General features: G+C 38.0%; 1 protein-coding gene and 1 non-coding gene across 3 annotated transcripts in view; one reads left to right on the top strand and one right to left on the bottom strand.

The window, feature by feature from the left end:
* Gigyf2 (GRB10 interacting GYF protein 2) overlaps positions 1-24,431 on the bottom strand; it is a 115,860-nt gene that overhangs the window by 30,035 nt on the left and 61,394 nt on the right. For both annotated transcript variants that reach the window (XM_051190725.1, XM_051190726.1), the window contains exons 8-15: positions 16,403-16,582; positions 13,034-13,251; positions 12,779-12,941; positions 12,510-12,698; positions 8,514-8,710; positions 7,456-7,615; positions 3,199-3,365; positions 1,025-1,116 (exon numbers count right to left, since the gene is read on the bottom strand). In XM_051190725.1, coding sequence (XP_051046682.1) covers positions 1,025-1,116; positions 3,199-3,365; positions 7,456-7,615; positions 8,514-8,710; positions 12,510-12,698; positions 12,779-12,941; positions 13,034-13,251; positions 16,403-16,582 — 1,366 coding nt within the window. The remainder of the gene's footprint in view (positions 1-1,024; positions 1,117-3,198; positions 3,366-7,455; positions 7,616-8,513; positions 8,711-12,509; positions 12,699-12,778; positions 12,942-13,033; positions 13,252-16,402; positions 16,583-24,431) is intronic.
* LOC127226800 (U6 spliceosomal RNA) lies at positions 4,584-4,687 on the top strand. Its single transcript, XR_007834928.1, has one exon. It is a non-coding gene; the product is annotated as a U6 spliceosomal RNA (small nuclear RNA).

Genomic DNA, 24,431 nt, shown 5'->3' with positions numbered 1-24,431 from the left:
ACACAATTAGAAAAAACAATCAAATATATTTCATAATTTTATGTACTAATAGTCACAAGAAACTTTATAATTCACTCCAGAGAGAACTCATAGATGATGTTTCTGAATGAGAGATACATGTATGCATATGTATACATACAAAACAAATGATATATGTAATATGTGTATACCACATATCACAGAATGTCAAACACTGGCAAACACCCATAAGATGATCTGTACCAATCCATTCCCAGATTACGTGACAATAAGCAAATTCAAACATCTATTTCCATATGAAGAACTCTGTAAAATAAAATCACTTCTATAAATTTTCAAATTTTATGTTTCAGCCTGGGAATATTTAGGTAATATTTTCCATTAGATTTGAAAGTTCCAAATACTAAGTATCTTCAGGTTTGCAGTTGCAACTCCTCAAGTCTGCCTTTGTGATATAACAGTAATCACAGACAATCTATAAGTAGGTAAGTCAGTGATCTGATAATGTTTTGCTTAAAACAAGCAGCAGGCCACCAAGGCAAGATGGTGCTAACCCATGTACCTGCACAAATGTTACTTCTTTTCCCCAATCCCAGTGCTCAGGAGGCTAAGGCTGCAGAACATGAGTTTTAGGGCAGTCAAGGCTAGATAGTTAAATCCTATCTTAACAGCAACAAAATAAAGGCAATAACGACCTTAGTAAACTGGTCATCATTCTACACCAGTGTAAATTTTAATTTCTTCCCACCTTCTCTGTTTTTAATTTGTGTCCCTCGGAAAGTATTTAGTTCTTAAAATGTTTGTTGGCTCTTTCCTCAGTAACTAAATGCCCTCACAATCATAATTAGATGTCATTTTCCTGCAATCTCATAATATTAAAAAGGGTAAGACTAAAATTAGATGGACAGTAGTGTACATGTCACTAGTAGGCTACTCAAGTATCACAGAAGCCTTGAGTTCTCACTATAAAAGGTGAGACTTGGGAGCGGATTCTATCTCAGGCTCCTTGGTGCTGCAGTGCATCCTACTGCATCACTGCTCTTACTGTATTAAGAACTGCTGGTACTGGAGGTGTTGCATCTGGTATAAGGCAGTGAGTTCCTGCTGTCTGGTCAGGCGTTCCTGGTCCAATTCTCCCTGAAAAAAAGAGGGACAGAAAGAAGCATCATGAAATAAACAGCAATGAGCCTGTGTCACTGAATATACCCATCTAACAAGCACAGTAAATCCAAGACCTAATTTACTTCCTACTCCAACCTTTTGCCCTTCAAACTCTTAACTAAAAACCCATCTTTAAAACAATGCCATCTAGTGGAATAAGGTGGCTTTCTAGCATAAGCCACAAAGGGTCCTTCAGTACTGCCCTCTACCGCTTCAAGCTGAATGCTTAACAGTTTTCTAGAGAGCTGCTATTGTAACTGAAAAAGTACCCAGCACTCCAAATCTTAGTGGATTGTTTAAAGATCAGCTAGAAATCAAAGAATTAGGACATTAAGGGAAGTGTAAAATGATCTAACTGTTGATGGGATGGTAAGGAATTTCACAGTAGCACACAATCTGTTCATAAAGCTAGGGTACAAATACCCTTAAAACTTTGAACATATGATTCTATTACTACTGTTATTAATATACTGTAAGTTGGAAAACACAAGCTATAGCATTTTCTTTATATTTCAAAATAATTCCAGTAAGATGGCTGAAATTTTATAGTTTTGTAAAGTTAAGAGACGTGTGTGTGTGTGTGTGTGTGTTCTATAATAAGAATAAAAACCTAAAATAACAGACTAAACCTAGGCAAATCAAGTATGAATTTGTATCTTTCTTACAAACCAATTATAGTTTGAAATAAAGCATCTGATACATAATATGTTAGAGCAGGAAGCATCCTAAATTCAGAGACACCAGGAGTTACATATTAAGAACACTGCTTATGAAAGTTGGCTCTCTTATTAATGCTACTCAAGGCAAAGGCAGCAGCTAACAAGGAAGCAGAGCTTCCCACAGGTTTCTGATTGACCGGGTACAGATGGAGGCTTAGGTACAGCATCAATTGAATAGGTACAGATTGTGACTCCCAACAGATTGTGTTGGGAAGCAGACAAGGAGTAAGAACATGCCAAGAACCAAGTGAGCAACTTTTAGCTCTTGACGCATGAAAGACATATCTTATTCTCAAGACAGAAAATAAGGCTCAAACGTGCCACGTAAATTAAACCGGTAAGTAATGATACACTATAACTGTTCTTGGGTTTTTAAAAGAAAGAATCCTCAAACGTGATGTATGAATCATGGAAGAGAAAGCATGATGGCCAGTGAGCCTGCCTATATAACCCTTTACTGTATCACATGTATCTTCACCTCTCAAAAACCTACTATGAAAGCATGACCAAGTAGCCCTCAATGTAGTTGAATAGGTCAATGCAATGGCAGGTTACTGTAGAAATCCAGTATTCACACTAAACTAAATATGATCATTTTTTAATCAATGGGCAGCCACTAAGACATAAATACATATCTACATAAATACATATCTAGAGACCTCCACTAGCAACTCTATGGAGAAAGGCCAACCTTAAGAGAAAATATTTCCCAGCTAAAGGTTTAGGCACTCAAAATATCCCAACACACTAGTGGCACTTATTTTAAGATAAGCCTCAAATTTAAGAAATTGTATGAGCTAGAAAATAAAACGGAAATGGAGGTGAGAGGAGGAGAATGTGCATTCTAAGTAAAGATAATAAGAAATTTACAGAGGTCAACCACATTCAAATACTGCAGATAAAAGCTTTGACATGACCTTTGAAAGGGAAGCAACTAGACCATGAAGAAACTAGTAGTTAGGTCAGGGTAAGATACTGGTCTCATTCTTTATTGGCTAGAAAACCACTGCTGGATTTTATATAGTGTATATAAAAACATGCACATAAATGCATAGTAAGTTTTGAAAGGGTCATTACTGTTCTGAATATAACTATCCCATTTAAAAATGTCCATTATCATTTCAATTTCCTTCTATGATACCAGTGGGTTGAGTATGGTAGCTCATGCCTATAACCTTACAGGGACACCACAATTGGTGCAAGATCCTATCTCAAAGAAAGAAAAGGGAAAGAGAAACTACTATTCTTTCCTCCTTTACTACAACCTTGGCTTGTCATTCAAAGAAAAACAAGCAAGCCTGTACTATTGTGCATCCCACGAAAGCAGGAAGATACTCACCATATGAGGAGGAGGGGCTGGTCCTGGAGAGAAAGGAACCCTTCCCCACATTTTCATGATATCGCCAAGAGGCTGGAAGCTTTCATCACATGCTCTCTTCACAAGCAAAGACATTGTAAAATAGCCCGCCTGAAACCATTCAGCCATCTCCTGATTGTTAAAGGGACCTAAACACAAGGGCAGTAGGAATCTTGTCAGGCTCAAAGATAAATATATTCTCTGGGTTTTGTGTTCACACAAACTTTTATAGTATCTTAGCTTACCTCAAAGAATGACAATTAGTTTTTTTATCAGACACAACAAAAACAAATTCTGAAGTAAACTGTGTTTTGTCTATTTCACAGAGCAGGGAATTAAGAGCCAGAGCTCTGTTGCTTCTTCCCTGACCAAGCTCCACTTTTACACACCCCAAGTTGTCATCAAAGATTTGATGGTGTAAGCAGCACAACTATCTCAGCCTCTGCAACCACTCACACATCAGAAAGTGAAATACACAGAAGAGCTGATAAATACTAGCTGCCTTTGCATCACTGCGGCATGCAGAATATACAAGCTCAGTGCAAACACATCCTCCCATTTTTGTTATGTTCTGCTGGAGATTAGTGACTGTGGGATAAAAATGTAAAACACAAGCAATAATCAACTGAACTAAGGCAAGTTACAATTTATTTACCCAACTAGACTAAATCTGAACTTGAGAAAAAAATAGCATTCTTTGAGTTCTTTAAACATAAAACTTTATAAAACATATAGAGTAATTCAGTATTTTCTGGGCATTAAAAATATCTTTTAAATGTGAATGGATATTTTGCCTGTACAAATGTCTATGCATCACCTGCGGCCTGATATGCACAGGGGACATGACAGGGTGTGGGATCCCCTGGAACTTAAGTTACAGATGGTTCTAAGACATCATATGGGTGATGGGAGTCAAGCCTGGGTTCTCTGGAAGAGCAGTGAGTGTTTTTAACTGAGTCATTTATATAATAATCCCTTGTAAAGTGTTAATTAAAATCATACATATATGTTTTTTGACCACCACAGAACCAAGATATATCAACAACAGAATACTAAAAGAAAAACTCCTAGCTTAGAAGCTAAAAAACTTCCAAATAATTTATGGGTAAAAAGCATGTGTGTGAGCATGTACAGTTCACATACACTTAAGTATAAACCATGACTAATTTAAATTTATTCCTGGAATACAAGGATGGTTCACATTCAATTCATGAAAATTCAACAATAAGCTGAACATAGTAGTATATGGCTTTAATCTCAGTACTTTGTTGGGAGGAATTACCAGTACTTTATACCACATTACATATGGCATATGATTATTTCCGTTGGTGCAGAAATGTTTAACACCCTTCCATATTAAGGAGGGGATGCTCACTTCAGCAGCACATATACTAAAACAAATTGGAACAATACAGAGATGATTAGCATGGCCCCTGCACAAAGATGACACCCAAATTTGTGGTATTTTTTTCTGACTTCAATATGCCAAAAGAACTGAAATAAAAAGCACCAAGCAGGAAAAAAAGGAAGAACACCTTGAGTAAGATTCCTGGGAACTATGTAGTAGCAAGAAGTTTTCTGACTTCTATACCTTATGTGCCCAATATATTCTCTCCTCTCCTCTCCTCTCCTCTCCTCTCCCTCCCTCCCTCCCTCTCACTTTTACACACACACACACACACCCACACACAAAAAAACGGGTTCAGCAGTTAAAAGTACTTACTGTCCTGGCAAAAGATGTGGGTTTCAGCACCCACATGGCAGCTCACAAACACCTGTACCTCCATGAAGGCACCAAGGGGTACTGACACCTCTGGCTTCTGTGGGTACCTGCACATATGTGCATATAACCCCCACCACACACACACACACACACAAATAAATAAAAATAATAGATATGTAAGATGACTAGGACAAGCAAGACGGCTCAGTAAGCACGGACACTTGCCACACAAACCTAGTGACCTGAGCTCCATCCTAGGGATCCACAGAAAGATGGAAGTAGAGCACCAATCCCAAAGAGTTGTCCTCTGACCTCACACATCACACAAACATAGAAAAAGCTTTTTAAAAAAATCTACCACCAGATACACACAACCATGCCTAGTAGTATGATTCTGCCTATTGACTTTATTATTTCTAGCTACTTAGGAAGGCTGGGGCAGGGACCTTCAGTCCAGAAGTGTGAAATCAGTATGAGTAATATAAGACATTGTCTCAAAAGGGGGAAGGGAGACTAAAAAAAAGGAAAAACTCTATTAGACATAAGCACAGGTAAAGATGCTCAACACAGCAATCCAAACTACAAAAGCTGTTAACAATCCAGGTTTGGGGGAAAGACATCATCCCAGAATTCTTAAGTCAGAAGAAATTAAAGTTGGAGGACATCCTGAGTTATACAATACATTCCCCCTCACCCCACCACACACACAAACAAAAAACCCACATTATAAAAGAATATCCTAGTAACTACAAAATAATAATAAAAGCTAGCAAGGATGTAGACAAATTAGAATCTTGTGTACCTTTTGTAAGAACATAAAACAGTATAGAAGCTTCAGAAACAGTTAAAAATTGTTTCCATGTCTCTAATGCTAACATTCAGGAGGCTGAGAGACAGGAGGCTCACAAGATGAAGCTGAGCTACACATGGAGATCCTGAATCACAATAAGGTATCATTATACACTTGCTAGAATGACTTTAAAAACAAAAAACAAAACCACAGCCGGGTGTTGGTGATGCATGACTTTAGTCCCAGCACTCAGAAGGCAGAGGCAGGGGGATCTCTGTGAGGTCAGCCTAGTCTACAGTTAGTTCCAGGACAGGTTTCAAAGCCACAGAAAAACCCTGTCTGGAAAAACAAAAACAAAAACAAACAAACAAACAAACCCCTAAAAAACACACACAAAACTTATCATCAAATTCTGATAAAATTATGAGAAAACACTTACATCATTAAAGGGCATATAGAATGGTTTAGTCACTCTGGAAAACAGTTTAAAAAAACTAAAGATGCAATTGCCATTTGATCTAGTCCTTACACTTCTGGGCATTTATACTGAAGGAATGATACACTTTCACATACTGGCCAAAATGTTTACAGTGGTTTTATTTGTAGCAGCCAAAAAATTTGAACCAAAATGTCCTTCTCAGATGAATGGTCAAACAAACCATTATCAACTGACACCATTCACTATGACTCAGCATACAAGGAAACAAAGTGACTTTTGAAGCCACCAGGATGAGTCTCTAGGAATCTAAATGGATATAATCATTCTATACTGTATGGTTCTACTTATATAACATTCCTAAAATGATATAATATAAAAATGTAAAACAGGTTGGTGCTTGCTGTAGATTAACAATGGAGTACAGAAAGGAAGTGTGTTGCTGTAAAAGGGAAACATTGCTGCTAAAATGCCAAGATTCTGAACTTGTTGATGTCAGCAGCATGTTTTGCCACTGAGAAAAATCAGATGAAGGATAATTTCATGTGAAACTCAATTATCCCAAATAAAATTAATTTAATTAAAATGCACATATGTACAAAGCCCTATTCTTAGCTATCTTAACATTATTCTTGGATGTTAACATGAACAAATATATACAAAGTTATATATACCAGGCAGTGGTGACTCCTATGAGAGAGAGTAAGACAGGGAAAGGGGACTAAAAGTGGAAATGTTAACATGCTGGAGCCTTCAAACGATAGATTCAGTAAGTGCTGTGCTAAAACTGACACTGTACTAACAACCAACTCAGCCTAGAAGGATTTTAAGAGCGGAGATAAATCTACATGGATTCTTTACAGCATTCTCTAATCTAACTTATTCAACCCTTTTAAGGATTCATTTGTAATACCGTAGTCTTAGTCATTTTAGTAATTTTTTGTTGTTTATACCACACCCACTTCAGCACCAGTCAAGGTTCTAACGCTGCTGCCATCCCTTTCTGTTGTCTGGGTATCAAAGCACAGAGACTCTGTTCCTGCCTCTTACCCAGCTGGGATGTGTGGAACTTGGATAATGCACAAACCATTTTGCTGACAACCTTGCCATTTTAGTCATCACTCTCTGTGTTTATTATTTTCTTTTCTTTTTTTTTTCTATTTGTATTTATAAAGAATGTCTGTTGACTTTGTTTTCTATTATACAAACTAACATTAAACAAAACCCTCTCAGGAGGTTCTGAAAGTGACACAGATGTTCCAGTATTTAAAATGAAACTGGGATGTTTACCTTGGATTTCCCCCTGAGGGTCTTTGTAATACCACTTTTGCATCGCCTCGTGCATCAGTGGAATTGACACTCCTTTAGCTCTGTGCTCTTGCAGTTTTGATGTCAATCTTTCTTCATCTAGTGCGCTGTCTTGGAGATAAGCCACCATCTTCTCAGCTTGCTAGTAACAGAATATAAAAGGATAGAGGAAACAAATGATCCTGAATTAATATTATAAGGCTAGTAATAATGATCACTGTTTTTGAACTACTTGATTTATGAAAGACATTGGGCAAGGAACAAAACCATTAACAACCTGATCCCATTTTATAGGAGAGAAAAAAAAAAAAAAAAAAAAAAAAGCTATGGATCAAAGACCCCAAATAAGCCAACGAGATTGAAATAAAATAAAAACTGCTATGGATCAAAGCCTAGGCTTCAAATAAGGTTTTAAAATATGCTGTGGGTCCATTCAAGATTGTTTTCATAAACCTGTATATTTGTAGATGTTAATACAATAAAAGACTCAATTAATACAATTACAAAATAAGTTATTCTACAAGTTTCAGTAATACATCAATAACCGTTATGTCTACATTCCCTGTCTCTAACCACGTCACTCTGAAGGAAAGAGAAATTATTTTGTAGAAAGCCAACTCATTATTTACTTTTCATGATGTTACACACAATTTTCGGAAAAAATACAGACATGAATAAGAATGTTAACATCCAGAAGCTTTTAACCATCATCTCTGCTATACTTGAAGTAAAAAACAAAGAAGACACAGGGACCATCCACAGCTGCTTGTATTCACCATTTTTAGCATTCCATTAAGGTCCAAAATGAAAAGAAAAGAAAACAGCTAAGGGCAATCTCAGCAGAGCAAAAAATAACCTGACATGATGACTACTACATAGCAGAAACTTAAAAGCATGAAATGATCTGAAAGACAATTACTCACACAAACAATAAATAACCAAACTTTTTTTTCCAGTACTTTAGACCTAATGCATAAAAACTTCTGTATTGGGATATTCATGGAAACTTGAGAGGAGATAATAGAGTAACCTGATCTCACCTGTTCCAAGTGTTTGAGGCCCTCTTCATCATCTGGCTCTGTGGAAACACCGCCTATACCAGGAGCTTCAATGGCTGCTGTCTCAGCTGGTCGTGAGGCAGAAGTAGGAGTGGGAACAGGAGATGGAAGGACGAGGAGAGGAGAGGCTGTGTCTGGAGGAAGCTGTGTCGAGGGTTGCTGGGAGGTAGGCACTGTTTCTAAAGGGGAAAAATATAGAGTAATAAATGTTCTTATAAATCTGGAGACACCTCAAGGTTAATTCTACATTATTAAGTGGAACAGTCTGCTGTGTAGGCCCAATTGAGATAGATGTCAACCCTGAAGCTACTTCTTATGGAGAAATGCAGTATTTCTCCCTAGAATGAGAGAAGAGTTTAAAGTCCACAATAGGTCTCCCTAGCTATGTCACCACAGCATCTACCAATAGTTAAAGTGTTAACAGTCAGTACATGTCATTCTTTATAACAGTCCTCTAAATAAAGACAAATAAGATATTCAAAGACATGTCATCACTTCAAAATGTTTATGAAAAATACCTGTAATAATCGTATGTTCCTGTCTTAAGTAGTAATATATAGTGCAGTTTTAGGAGTCTTAACAGTGTAAGGTGTTTTTAAGATTAGAAATTGTAAAAGTGTTTTTGCCTTGGTTCCTTTTTTGGAACTCACTCTGTAGACCAGGCTGGCCTTGAACTCAAGAGATTCACCTCTCTTGTCTCCTGAATCTCCTGAGTTCTGGGATTAAAGGAGTAAGCCACTACTGCCCAGCTTTAAAATATTTTTTAAATTTTTATTTATTTATGTGTGTGTGTCGATATTTTGCTTGCATTCATATCTGTATGAGGGTGTCAGATACTGTAGAACTAGAGTTACAGACAGTTGTGAGCTCCCATGTGGATTGATACTGGGATCTTATCACTGAGCCATCTCTCCAGCCCTTGCCTTGGTTCCTAGTTCTAACCTCTCAGTGTATAGGCTCCTGAAACAAGTCTGGAAAATGGTGTAACTAGATCAAATTATAGTTTCTGCTTTAAAACCTAAGCTGTTTAATCATAAAGAGACTCTTCAAATGCTTGTTCCCTTCAAGCACTGTCAAACTTTTCTTAAGTTCAGTCTATACATGAAGCTTCTGTATGAGTGACCACCATCTATACCTATCAACAGGACTTCCATTTGCCCCTCTCACCAGTAAAGCACCCTGTCAAAGATACACAGTCATACAAAACTGTCAGATTCAATGACTTTCCCTTGCCATCATTTGCTAATCTCTGAAGCAGATGACATTATTGACCCAATTCTAGCTTGAATGATCTTCCTGCATCTGTAGGCTATACTTTTGTCTCTCAGGGTAATTCTCGGGTTCCCACCCCTAGAACTAGGAATTACCCAAGCTTCTGTTTTCAGTCCTTTCATTTCCTCACCCTACTAAATGTATGGTTTCGTTGAGCTCTTAATCCTTAGCCCATGCTGGCTTCAAACTCTTAATTCCTCCTCCTAATTCCCAACTGCTGGGATTACAGGCCTGTGCCACAATGGACCCAGCTAGAACTTTAGACTTGTATTACCTCCCTGACTCTAAACTACTCCCATCCAGGTACAGTCCCTCATTTACAACCTTTTTCTGGTCAACTCTTTCTCCTTCATGTCTCACGGCCAATGTTCTAAACTGAGTTCAATCATTCCCCTCTCAATTGACCTCTTTGACGTCTACTTGTTTCCTGGCATCTAGTCTTCAGAGCCACCTTAGCCTCTTTTCCACCAACATGTACAATCAATAAATATGTCTGTTCATAAAATCTCATCTGCCACTACCTCAATTTACAAGTGCATTGCCTACCTTGTGTCTTCTACTCAGAAGTTCAAATCACATAGTAGTCCACGTGTACCGTACACAAAGCTATCAAATCTAAGTTCCAACCATATTTTCTACCAAACTTCTTAGCATACACAGTACCTATTTTTAAGGGGGGGGGGGCATGGTCTGAGGGGACGGGAAGGTGGCTCAGTGGTTTGGGGGTTGCTTGCTAAGTAAACCTGACAGTCTGAGCTCAATTTACAGAACCTGTAATGGTAGAGCAGAAAAAGCAACTCTTGGAAGCTGGTCTCTTAATTTCTACTGGTAGGTATGTATGTGCATGTAACGTGTAAACATACACATATGGGGAAGGGGGATAAATGTAATAAATAAAACATTTCTTGCCCATGAAACAACCAACCCTATTTTCTCACTGCACTTTCACTGTCCCCTGGTGCTACAATGTTCTCTCAATTGATCCAGCTTTATACCTCCAAATTCTATTTCCTTTTCCAAGGTCATCGAAGAACTGGGGTTACCTACTTCCTGAAGACATCCCAAGGCTCTGCTGATAGTAATTTCTTATTTTCCCTTGATAGGCACATAATTTAACTCCAGATCTTTAATATACATATATCAAGTTAACCTTTAATATACATGTATCAAGTATTCTCAAAATACACGTATCTACACTCCACAGTTTTCTTGAATAAGATTTTTGCTCTATTCTTGGACACAAAACAAGCAATAGACAACAATTACGAACCAAAAAGGTCTCCAGAGTCAAAACTCATTCCCTCAGGTGGAAAGTTATTAGTAGGTAACAGCTGCTGAAGAAGAAGAATCATTTTTTTCAGGGGTGTGAATACTCATAGATTGCACATGTCCAGAGGATAGCTTCACATACGTGTGCAGATGGGCATACCTATCTGGACTTAGTGCGTTATTAAAGGAAAGAAAAAAAAGGCATGTGGTGGGGAGAGACATGTGTTAGGAAAAAATCCAGAGGGAGAAGTAGACATGATGATCAATTTACATTGTGTATATACATGAAATTGTCAAAGTATTTAAGAAAACAAAACAGGAGTGAGGGAGTGAGGGAAGGAGAGGGGAGGGAGGAAGGAAGGGAGAGAGGGAGGGGGGAGGGAGGGAGACCTAAGTTCCATAACATAGATACTCAGATGCTTAATTTGTTCAAGACACAAAAGACTGAAAAAAAAAAAAAAATTGTTTTTGTTTCTGTGTATAGACTAGGCTGGCCTAGATCCACCTGCCTCTGCCTCCCAAGAGCTAGAATTAAAGGCATGTGCTACCAATGCCCAGCCTAAAAACAATTTTTTGGTTCAGGTCTTCAATATATTAGTCTAATGGGATGACCCTATATCTTTACAATACAGCTAGGTATATACATGTAACATTGTTAACTAAATAATAGTACTGGTTACTAAGAAACAGAAGAAAACAACCTAAATAGAAGGGAATAAAGTTTCAGTTATATAGAAAAGCACAAACACAGAAAATAGAGCACAAATCAAGGCTGAAAACACTTTCAGAATGGTGATTACAATGTGGGGGAGATAAAAGAGCTGATACTGAAACTACTAGGGGACCATGTGATAGATTCCCAAGTCTAGCAGGCTGTGTTACAAAGCGCAGAGTCTTATGGTGACTGAGCCCTTCAACATCAGCCATTACAATGCAATGTAAGTATTTACAAGAATAATCAAATACAAAACTACAGTGCTTTTAAGGTATGAGCCATTCAAATACATATTAACACTAAAGATGTGTAAAGACTTGCTTTCTAGCAAAAGTGATGGTGGGCTCCCAGACTGGCCCAGGTGTTCTTTCTCTTCACTTTGGTGGGAGTTGACTATATGAGACTGGATGGAAGGCAACCATCTGCTATAGGAATCCAACAAACCCTGAGGATCCCAACCACATGTTTAAGTGCAGCCAAGACAGCTACATCACCTGAGGGAGTTGAGGCTCTTATCTCCACTCCAACAGATTTTCACCTTGTTTTCATAAATTTTGAGGTTAGAAAACATGAGGAAAGGAACATTTGACTGCTGGTAATGATACCCATTGCAATCATTCACCCCCTGAAAACAGTTCCATGAGGTTAAGCAAAAGCTGTCACCCTAGTGAACACTGGTCTCAGCAAAAACCCATTTTAGGTACACTCTCACAAACACATACCATCCCCTCTGCTGGGGACTTTGACTGGGAGACTAGTTTCTGTCTGACTCTCTTCTTCAGGTTTTTCTATTTGTTCAGCTTTGGGTTCATCTTTTCTTTCCAACTGTGGGGCTTCTTGAGGCTGAGGATCTGAAGGGGTACCTGGTCTAGCGGATGATAATGGTGTTTGGGGTGCTTCTTCATTAGCTTCTGGAACACAAAGTAATAGTAAGTGAATTCAGGGAAGGTTTGGTTTACACGGGATCCAGGAAGACAAAACTGGGCCTTACCAGTTACTGCTCTGTCTGTTTTCTCTCCTTCTTTCCGATTTGCCTTATCGGGTTCTTTGGCTTCTTCATTATGGCTGCTGTCAGAGTCAGAGCGTTCTTCTCCTTCCTCCACAGGCCTGAAGTCCATTTCCTGCTCTTCAGGAATAGGTTCTTTCTGCACTTTCTGTAGAAAGGAAGTAAAACCAAAGTTAAACAGTATATTTGGCTTTGGTGTAAGGTCAGTGCGTGTCATGGCATTTAAAACAAGTTTCTTACTTTTAGAGAGAGGAATGCTCCAGATGAGTCAAACGTGCCCATTTCTTCCTCAGCGTCCTCTAAGCACCATTCCGGCAAGCTATCCCTGTCATCATCTATGCTCCCACTACCGGAACGCACCCTTCGGTAACCCCGTTCATCATCTCGATCTCGAAAATCAAACTCAAACCTCCGGCGGCGTTCCATGTGTTCCCGCCAGCCTGTAGAACGAGGGCCATCTGAGTTGAGGAAGAGGACAGAAACCTTAGAAAAGGTTTACGACAGTATTTGAAAAAGAAAATCATGGTTATGAAATAAAGACAAGTACAACTAAGAGCAAATTCTAATGGATCATCCTTCTAAAGAGAAAATCAGGAGAACTGAGCTTTAGAGTATTTACCATCCCTAAATGACAACAGTATTTACCCTCAAAGTTTTATAGCATGTTACAAAGTCAAGCTTTAGAAGATAAATGTAGAACAAAGCACATTGAAAGGGTACTTTACTCAAAGTATGCACTCTGATTATGCATTCGGTGAGAGTTGATTAATTGCGCGTATAGCCCACTCCTACCCAAGACTTAGAGCACTGGCTATCTTTCTGAATTAAAGTTTGCACCTTCTCTTTGGTAGGTATTAAAGTACCCTTCTTCCTAGAAAATCATCTCTGAATTATATCAGCTCCAGTGTCAACTCATAATATCAAATCTAATTACCAGTGCTAATTTCTCATTTATAATGCTGATCTCCAGGAACAACAAAAGTCATAAAAGTTTTAGCACTGATGACTATGGTGCACAAAATTCTATGTGGCCGATCTCCAGGCACAGTGGCAGAGCAGAGCCACCAGATCTGCAGCCTCTGCTGCTTTCCCACAGCAGCACACTTCCTCCTTTCCACTTTGCTCAGCTCTCACTTCTTCCTGTCTAACACCCTCAGGGGCATTCCTGAGTCCACCCCAGCACACTATTTACTGAATCTACTTTCCAAGGGAGAAAGACTGTCTGCTCAAGTATTTCTCTAAAACAGAAGTAGTCTTCTAAGAGAGAAAGAGGAGTTCTTGCTACATCTAAGAGTTCCAAAAGGAAAGGTGGTTTTTAACCTCTATGAATTTTCTAGTCTTGACTCTCACTCTGTTGAGAGATACAGGGACAAAATGAGGCAAAAGTGAAACGCTCTTATTCCTGAGGCCAAATTTGCTAGAATCTGCCATCTAAAAATTAGTGTGGAATGGCAGAGGAGGGGGAAAAATACTATGGAAAACATTAAGTTGCCATTTACAGGTGGAATCTTACAATGTTCAAAAAAGACAGATCCTCTCATATGTAAAACATTTACTACCTGCTGAGAGCCCAGAATTTTATATATGCTTTGTTTAAATGTAAGGTTAGAGCCATTACTCAAAAGGAATCTTCATGATCAAATGTTGGATTCCGAGTCGGCTGTCCACTGCTATCATTTCTAAACAGTCTAAGTATGCACACTGATAGGAATCTATCCTTCTAGGCACTCAGCTCCTGTTTCCCTCATACTGAGTTTCCTAAGTTCATCTCCTAGAGTGGAGGCTTCCCTGTCCTCTAAGCCCTAGCTCGTTATATCCAGCTGTGAGCCCTGCTTTAAAAAAAACTACATCCTATACACTGTCTTACCAAGAGTTAGTAAAACTTTTCTTGTGAAACTAAATATAGCAAGTGAGGCAGACAAAAACTGGCCACAGCTTTATATGGGCTTTACATCTAGAATAAAGTGAAATTTGTCAGAAGTCAGTCTAAAATACTGTATTCAAAATTGTACTCTAATTATAATAAAGAGGTTAATTATAATCTAAGAGGTGGAAATTAACCTACAACAACTAAGTATCAGACTAGGTTTTCAATATGCCAGGTACCCCCCAACCCCCCCCCCAAAAAAAAAAAAACATGAGTTTTTTTCCAGATCTCTCTTATCTTTATCCCATAAAAAAATTTTTTTTAAAAAAATACATGGGCAAGGTGGGCAGAAGAAGACAGTGAAATTGAAGACAAAACTAATATGAAAAACAAATGAAGGAGAAAGATTTAGAAAAGATGAAAACAGTGTATGATCAAATTCTGTTGGGGAGAACAGTAGAAGATGTCACTAAAAGTTGACCTAACTCCCTTTAATAAACACAACATCACACACTTGGGCCCAGAAGCATTGTTTGTCTTCCAAAACATTCACCTTCTTTGTTTTTGACCAGTTGGAATTTCTCTTCTTCAGCCCAGATTCTGTCCATTCTTCACTGAATGCTTGTTGGGAACATAAGTCTACAACCCCTCTCCTTACAGGCAAGCTCAGCACAAAATGCTGCAATGCCTTGAAGAGAATTATGACATGTGGTTGCCTAGGACACAGACTAATGAGAACTGCCTGGATCCTATGATGTAAACAACTCCCACTCATGACAAAAAAACTGCCCAAGAGGCAGCTGTGAAGATCTGGTATAATCAGGCTTTTATCAAAAGGTTAATTTCATTATGTTTCTATTTACATACTACTCAGTAAGAAACTAAACCCATGCTACAGTGTGTTACACTAGGTTAGAGGTTTGGCTAACAACTTGACTTTAAAATGATAAAAAGATATTGTTATAGTACCCACTACTAAGGTAATACAGCTGGTATTATTATGCTTCACAGGGCAGACACACATTCTGTCTATGTGACCCCATGATTCAAGTTATAGTAGTACATCTGAACATCATGAGGATGGAAGCAAAGGAGCTTCACAAAGCACTAGTGTCTTCAATTAATGGCATAGCTAATGCCCAAGAATGGTTTAAAACATTAAGAGTCCAAAGAACATAGAAAATTACTAATCATCACTATTCTTGTTCTCCTTTCTAAGGTCAAGAGGCCAAAAGAATGAACTTGTGATTATTCCTGACCTGAAGTTAAAGTTTATTCTTCAAATAAGCCTCTCCCTCCCCAATCACATTTTCAAGGGAAGGGGGGGGGGTAGAATAATCCTTTCTTGTTCAGGAAAAATACCTATGAAAACAACACACATTCCCAATGTATAATTATACATTTGGAAGTGTTTTTTTTTTTTTTTAACTACCCCCATTAAGTTATAAATAATGCTACAGATAGATTAAAGGTTAGGAGGTAAAAATTTGAATGAAATCCTCTCCCACGCTTGCAAATGTAGGCAGGTGCTTCTTATTAAACTATACTATTTGCCTCAGGAAAAAAGAAAAGTGATTTCAATCAACTGAGTAGATGTGTTGGAGAATTGTTTTGTCGAAATATTTTTGTAGTAATAAGACTGAACTGTGACGGCATAAATGGTTTCCTTAAAAACAAAACAAAACAAACAAACAAAAAAAAACTATTCAATTCCTTTGTGCTTTATACAACACAACACTTACCTGGGCTGTGAGGCCGCCACCTTTCTCCATCCCTTCTTGATCCAGCTAATCGCCAACCTCCATCTTCATCTTCTCCATTTTGTTCCTCTCTAAAGATTCGCCAGTTTTCACTTTCTGACCGTATGAATTCATGTTTTCTCCCCACAGATGTTGGTCCACTTTCCTCAAAATTTGGTCTTCCTATAAAGATAAGAAAACATGGTAAGTTAACACAAGCCCTAACAAGCAAAGGTTTTGAGAAGCAAATTAATACTTCAAACTTTCCCCTTTATCTGTTCCTTTCAATGTACAAAAAGTGTTAATAAACTAACTGCATAAATATTACACTCTTCATAAAGCTGAATGTTCAAAGATTGGGCATTTATTTTCTAAATGAAGGTACTATGTGCAATTTTAAAAGGAATACAATGAGGAGCTAGAGAGATGGCTCACAGTTAAAAGCACTTGTTGCTCTTGCAGAGAACCCTGGTTCTGTTCCCAACATCCATACAGAAGCTCAAAATACTCTTCTGAACATTGCTGGCACTAGGCAAGCATGTAATGCACATGTATACATGCATTCAAAACACTGATACACATAAAATAAATAAGACATACAATGAAAATTCCTTCTACATAAGAGCCCCAGAGACTTAGTCCCCAACACTAAGAAAAGCCATAAAAATCTTCCAAAAACTTCCCATGTGTACATTTAGTCATGTATAGATAACTCCTACACACCCATCCCCTGAGGATAGTACTGTTTTGTACTACTAATATTTTCATTCAATGGTGTATTCTGTTATTTTTTCCCCTATCAGCATACACTTTTTTTAAATGACATTTTTTTATTATATGATTACTTTAACTTATATAACCAACTGGCATAGGTGAGTCTCCCAGATCAGGAAATGTATACATTTCAACTACTTTTATTGAAAAATAAATTGGAATTTAAAAGTGAAACCTGTGCACTATAAAGATTTGTTTTCTCAGCAATACAGGAATATGACAAATTGATTTTTGAACAGAATTCAAAGCTATGCTGTCTAACAATGTCTGAAGATTTACATTAATGATTTAAAAAAATAGAGGCAAAGTAAACCAAATAGGTATATGCTGACATATCACTCCTAACATCTTACCAATGAGGAGATCTTTGTTTCTAGTTATCTTACATTTTATACATATGAAGGTTTAACATGCTGCTTGTCCATATGGTTTTTAGACTGTTAGCAGGTATTATTCTAACTAAATAATGAAATACCTTAGAATCAGAGTAGCTATGCAGCTAGGTGGGTAAAGGTACTTGCCATCAAACCTGACAATCTGAGTTTGACTCCTGGGGACAAAATGGTAGAAGCAGAGAACTGATTTCCACAAGTTGTCATCTGACCTCCACATATATGCACCCCACTACACACACACACACAGAGAGAGAGGGGGGGAGGGAGGGAGGGAGGGAGGGAGGGAGAGAGAGAGAGAGAGAGAGAGAGAGAGAGAGAGAGAGAGAGAGAGAGAGAGAGAGAGAGAGACTTAAAAAGTAATTTTAAAAAACTCTTTGAAGGGAGAAAAGACATCATCTGCTGGGAAAAGCACTATTCGCTTTTTGCTGTGGTGCACAGCTTCCAGGAGTGCGCCCCCCCCGCCCCTAATAATCCCTAGCTGCTGGTATCCATGTAGTACTTTTCCCTTAAAGGTGAGATGAACTTACTGCTAAAAAAAAAAAAAAAAAAAATAGAACATACCTGAAATGATGTCACTTTCTGAATTTGAAGTTGTTTTTGGTGGTGGTGATTTGTTTTTGGAGACAGGGTCTCAGTATGTAACCCTGGCAGGTCTGGCCTGCCTCTGCCTTTTAAGTATTGGAACTAAAGCTGGGTATCACCATGCCCAGCTCTAAATCTAAAATTTAAAAGGCCTCTGTCTTCCTGAATCTTGGAATCGTTCTCTGAAGAAAGTCAGACACCACATGGTACCTATAGTGAAGTTCATACTATAAAGCCTTGAGGCTCTTTGCTTATAGAAACATAAGACTGAAAGTGGTTCCAATCCCAAAAGAACCTTAAAATAACTACAGAATAAGTAGACAATTTTACTGCTGTCCCATGGGACACTAGAGCCCAGCCACTTAGCCAACAAACAAAGCAGAGAAATAAACTCCTGGCATCCATGCAGGCATGGTAGCACAAGCCAGCCCACAATCCTAGCAATCAGGAGGTAGAAGGTGGATCACTTCACATAAGAGTCCGAAACCAGCCTGGGCTAAATAAGACCCTAACTCAAAAGCCATTCAGCTAAGTTCTAGGGTCATCTATATTACACAGTCAAAGACCCAAAATAATCACTTAACTGATTTTTATTTAAAATATTTCTTATAGGAAGTTATTTTTTCCCATTTTACAGCCTAGAACACTGAGGCTCAACAAATAACCTCTGGGAATTGTGTAGAATCACATTTCATTATTAAACAGCATTTAACAGCAATTTACAGCACACCGAATCAAAGCTATAGATTCAAGTACAGACAGGTTCTTTCCTTGCATTAAAGGACCTCCCAAGCTCTCTTGCTTAGACTGAGGTCAATATACTTTTAAAACACTGTATTTGTTATATGGCTTCATGAAAAATGTAGCTACCACTACAAATGAGAAATTTAAAAGAATAATGTATTTGAATATGAAAACAATGAGGAATGGTCACAAATGCTACTGAGCTGTGAAAATACACAGTACTAATCACAGATGGCTACACTAATCTAGCCACTTGTTTTCATCGTCTGCTTTCCCACATGTAGTCTTTGAGAGTAATGAACATATCAAAGTAAGCAATATAGCACTAATGGCAAGCCACAGCACTTGCCAAACATGGATTATCAATTTTCCTAAAAAAAAGAAAAAAATAAACTATTAGAGCCTTTTTAATTAAAAGTTAAAATCACTAAAGTAGTAATGATTCTACAGCCTTACACTGGAATGCAGAAACAAGGCAGCCTGAGCTAGAGTCTACAGTGAGATGAGTAAAAGTGAGTAGAGCAAGCATGTGAGAGCACCTGTGAAAGAGAAGATCAAGAGCGAGTGAACTGGGAACACAAGTAGACCAGGATTAATGCACGCACACAAACATACATACAAATAAGACACGTGTTCTCCCCTCCCTGCTTAGATCCTGGCTTCACTCACTGTGGTATAGACAGGCTTTCAACAGTTGGGCTTTTGCTTTGTAAGTGGCTGGGTACAGACGATCACCACAGAGCCTGAGTAACATTGTCACTGGTATCTACATTCCTACTGCCTTTATAGCACCAGTTTTCACTTCTGAAAGCAAATATTTCTCTATGATTGATTACTCATCTCCTAGTAATGCCAACAAGTCAGTTATACCCTCACACTTCTCAGTTGAGGGGAGTGGGTCTGATATGAAGCAGCCTGAATTTACATGAACACTTAGCAAATCAGTAACAGAGTTCAAATTTGAGTTACTAGGTGGTTATTACTATAAAACAATTTCTAAGAAACATATACTTTTCACATATCAAATATTACACATGAATAACAACAATAAAAAGGTTTAAATTATTAATTATTGGTAAACCAAGGAAACCCAGATAACAACAGTCCTTACAATACTACATCCAACCTTTAGGACTCATAGTCATTTTTCCAAAGAAAAGGGTGGAAAAAAAAGAATCAAGGACTTGTAAATAGATTTCACTCTTTCCTGTTCTCCTCTTCAAAAAAACCTTTTAATTAAAGTTCAACTTTCTTAGGTGGACACAGGACAAATGTGTAACCATTCACTGAGTTCAAACAATTGTATAAAATCAACACCTTACTTTAGAGGGGGAAAAAAAAAAAAAAAAAAAAATCAAAACTCTTCACATACTCCCCCTTCAGCCTTTTCAAACCCACACACTATCCTGATTTCTTAATTTTGCCCTTTTGGAATTAAAAAACAAAAACAAACAAACAAACTCAAAACTTTTTTGGGAGGAGGGGAAACTGTGATCAGGATATAAAATAAATAAATAATTTTTAAAAAAAAAAAAAAAACCTTATTTGGGGAGTGGGGTACATACACACCAAAATCTACATGTGGAAGACAGAGGACAACTTTGTGAAGTTGATTCTCCCCTACCTTTACATGAATTCTGGAGAGTAAACTCAGGTCATCAGGCTTGCACAGCAAGCACCATTACCCACTGAGCTTTATCACCAGCCCTGAAATTCTTTACCTAAATGGAATATTATTTTACCTCTGAAAAATAGCCTTGTTCCTTTACACTGGTACACAGGATCTCACTGAATGAATAGTTGCAATGTACTGCTCTTAAATTGCTGGCATTTAGGTTATTTCTTGCTTTTTGCTATTTATTATGAACTGTAAATTTATGAACATTCTTATACACAAATTTTGGTGGGCAAAGAGATATGTTCCTTGGGGTACACATCACATTCAGCTTTTGTGATTACTATCATATATTTCCCCAAAGAAATGGTACTACTATGCCATTTGACTGTTTTACTCAAACCTAGAGTAAAAGTTAACATAATACCTCTTCCATAAACAAACACAATTAAAGACACAGGATTACAAAGATAGCCTTGAACATAGCACCTGCCCTCTGGGCCAAAGACCAGGGATACACATGGAAATAAAGGACCTGATACATTATAGTTGATACAATGCCTTGATATAGTTCACCTGATCGTCTTAATAACCACAGGAGATTAAGTTAAACCTCACCATCGCTATTGTTCCTGTGTGGAAAGAGATACCTGTGGGTGGTTTCCCAAGATCACATAGCTGAGTCATGAATCAGAAATAGAGCCTAGGCCTGCAACCTCGTAACCCATCTCTACTACATTACTCTCAGTGAGCTACTCACAACTATGACCATTGGAAGAAGCCAGAAATTCTAGTAAAACTGAAGTAGGAAGATCTAGAATTTAAACCTGACAAACTCCAAAAGGATGACAGATAGTCCAACTTAGGGGCAGCTTGTTTAGGCAGAACTATGTTTATTTTAGTATTTCCACCAAAATAATTTCAAAACGTTAATTTCTGAAAAAAATTAGTTAAGACCAACTTCTTCAATAGAAAAGTTTTGTTCTAGAAATTAATTTAAGAAGAAATGTGGCTTCAAATAATATAAAAATATATTTGCAATTGCTACTAATATTTAAAATTAACTGAATAAAGAACTCCTTTCTAAATTAGTAGGTATCTGTTGTATAAATTTTGGTAAACAAGTGAAAATTTCAAAGAGTTTCACTTGTATAATCTAGTTTTAAAAGAATTATAGATTTCTGTTCTTTTCATTTGTTTTGTTTAATTTTCAGGACAGAGTTTCTCTGTGTAGCCCTGGCTGTCCTGGAACTCAGTGATCCACCTGCCTCTGCCTTCCCAGGGATGGGATTAAAGGCATGCCCCACCATGCCTGGTAGATTTGTGTATTCTTGATGAAACTTAAATGACAAACATCAAAGTTATTCACAGACAGTTTAAAAGATGGTATCTTATGCTCTTTTTGTGCCTAATAAGTGCAGTGTTCTATGGTGGCCAGGGAAACAATGAGGGCCACCCACATGGGCCTTTCTCAGCACTTAAATGCAGACTCTTCTCTCTGTAATATATCAACACTATGGCAAAACTGAGTAAAGAAGAGCTCTGGCTACTTCTTTTTAAAATTCAATTTACAAACATGATGATTAAAAGTGAATCAATCTAATGAAATAGTCTGTAAATGCATGTCTGCAAACAGTACAGTTCCTGGCTTGAGAGACTGGGAAGACTATGGCAGATCAGAACTTTCTTTTTAAAAATAGCTCAAGCAATAGGAGTATGCCCCCACCCCTACAGCCCTCATGCTTGCTGTCTGCTGGTACACACCTAGAAACTGCCTGGAATATCTGGGGAAGGCAATCACCAGGGAGACTTCAACACACCAAACTGGAAAGGGAGACTAGGTAAAGCAGCTATTCCCAAGCTACAATCAAGGATGAGCTGGAGACTTAGAGGCCTTAAACTGGAAGCATGCTGTGACCAAGGATACTTTGTTTTTCAGGGCAAATGGTCTAAGGCTTTCAGAATCTTAATCTTAACGGTATCTACGATCTTCAAAAGGTAAAAAAAAAAAAAAAGAAGAAGAAGAAAACTAAGTTAAAAAATATTCTGCTCAATATAATAGTAAACAGGACTGTTTTATCAGGAAACTATACTACCTACAGAATATTTTATTTTTATATCACAGTCACTTAAGGCATATAAAAGCTGTTAAAATACAGATGTAGAATATTATGTACAAGTAGTATTCCCCAATCATAGTACATACTTGTTTTTTCCTTAATGTATTAAGATGGAATAGAGTCTTCTACAAATTAAATGAAAATTGAGTACTGGCTTCTGCCTGGTCTTCTGGGTGGACTTCCTAAGGAGAGGGAGCGGTAAAAGGGCACCTGTGTGCATGTTTGACTCGCAGCCAAAAATGGTGTTTATGGAAAACTTCAGATGGAGCACAGAGGCATTCAGCCAACAAAATCTACAGCTGTGAAACTTGGAGCTTACAAGTACCCAAACTCCAAAAGCAAAAGCAGAATTATGGGACAGACTTTGAAGCTTGTTTATGTGCACACTTTTGTAGCAATTGACTTTGTATTTCTCTATTAAATAGTGAAAGGAAATCCCATCCAGGTATGGACACTTACTTCCCCTTGCTCCCAACAGTCACTTATAGTTCCAGAGTAGTGGAAACAGGAGTTTAAAGTCCACACTGGGAGTCTGTGAACTTCTGCAGCCTGTCCTCTGCTCAGCTGGAGAGCACAGTCCTGAAAGCTCAGCTACTTCTGGCTGGACGATTCAAGGGAACTACAGTATGTAAGAATGTCTCTGAAGAAGTACCTCAAACAATGTGCATGTGTCCCCATCCCCACAGCCCTCATGCTCACAGTGTGCTGACAGCACATCCTGAAGCTGCCTGATATCTCTTACCATGCAGAAATGGAAAGAGTTTAAGTATCTTTAGCATAGTCAAATCAGTTAAGAACACACTCAACCAGTCAGAAGACCAGATGGGAGAATAGGCAAGATACTACACTCCAGCAAATCCTTTGTCATTTTATAGAAAACTGTAGTGTATTTGTAGACTGTATACTAGCCTACTTCAGCTAAAGTAGAAACCAGTACCTTTAGGGTCAGAGATTTGGATCTAATAAAGACAAATTTACTTGTTTGTAGCACCTGACATAATCATTACAATTCTTAATAAAAAAAAAAAAATCATCAATGGATCAGTAGCATTTATGTGCATATACAGAAAAGATGCTTTAGATCCAACTCGTTACCTTACTGTGTCTTTTAGGGTAAAGGTGGCATATCTCATGGGCCATTACCAATGTTACCTCAGCCAAACTGATAGCACCATCTCCCAATAATTTAGATGCTCAAGTGACTGCCATGGGAATACTCAGCTCCAGAGTCAAAGTCTAACATCCATAGTCAGCCATCAGTGACACTGTTCACACACCAGGCTCCCAAGTTGGAAGCATCCCAGAATCAGAAAACTACTTCACATAAGTCATTGTAAGGGTGCATGTTTGCACGCACATGCGTGCGTGCGTGCGTGCGTGTGTAGCTGAGGCTGGTTTCAAACTCAAAGCAATCCTACTGCCTCAGCTAACTAATGGCTGAGATTACAGATATGAGTCACCACACCTGGTAAAGACATTTATTAATTTACTATATCAATTTTTTATCAATACAGTCTGGAATAAAAATGTATTTTTGAAAAAGTCTGTCAGGCACAATCTCAGTATTTGGGAGGCTAAGGCAAGGGAATCAAAAGTTTAAGGCCACAGTAAACTATACAGTCAAAATGCCATTTTTTTTTTTTTTGGTTGTTTTTGTTTGTTTATTTTTTACAGTGGGAGGGGTTTCCTAAATTGAATGACACTCTTTTCTGTCTTACCTACTGTTCAAGACAGTGGCAGACATGCTAATGTACGTCTGCTCTCTTGAGAGGAATGTCCCACTACTTGCTCTAGTGTTTCTG

Source organism: Phodopus roborovskii, unplaced genomic scaffold (genome assembly GCF_943737965.1).
Source record: "Phodopus roborovskii unplaced genomic scaffold, PHOROB, whole genome shotgun sequence".
NCBI classification, from domain to species: domain Eukaryota; kingdom Metazoa; phylum Chordata; class Mammalia; order Rodentia; family Cricetidae; genus Phodopus; species Phodopus roborovskii.
Note: the sequence above shows the minus strand (reverse complement) of the source record. Positions and strands in the feature narration are given on the sequence as shown.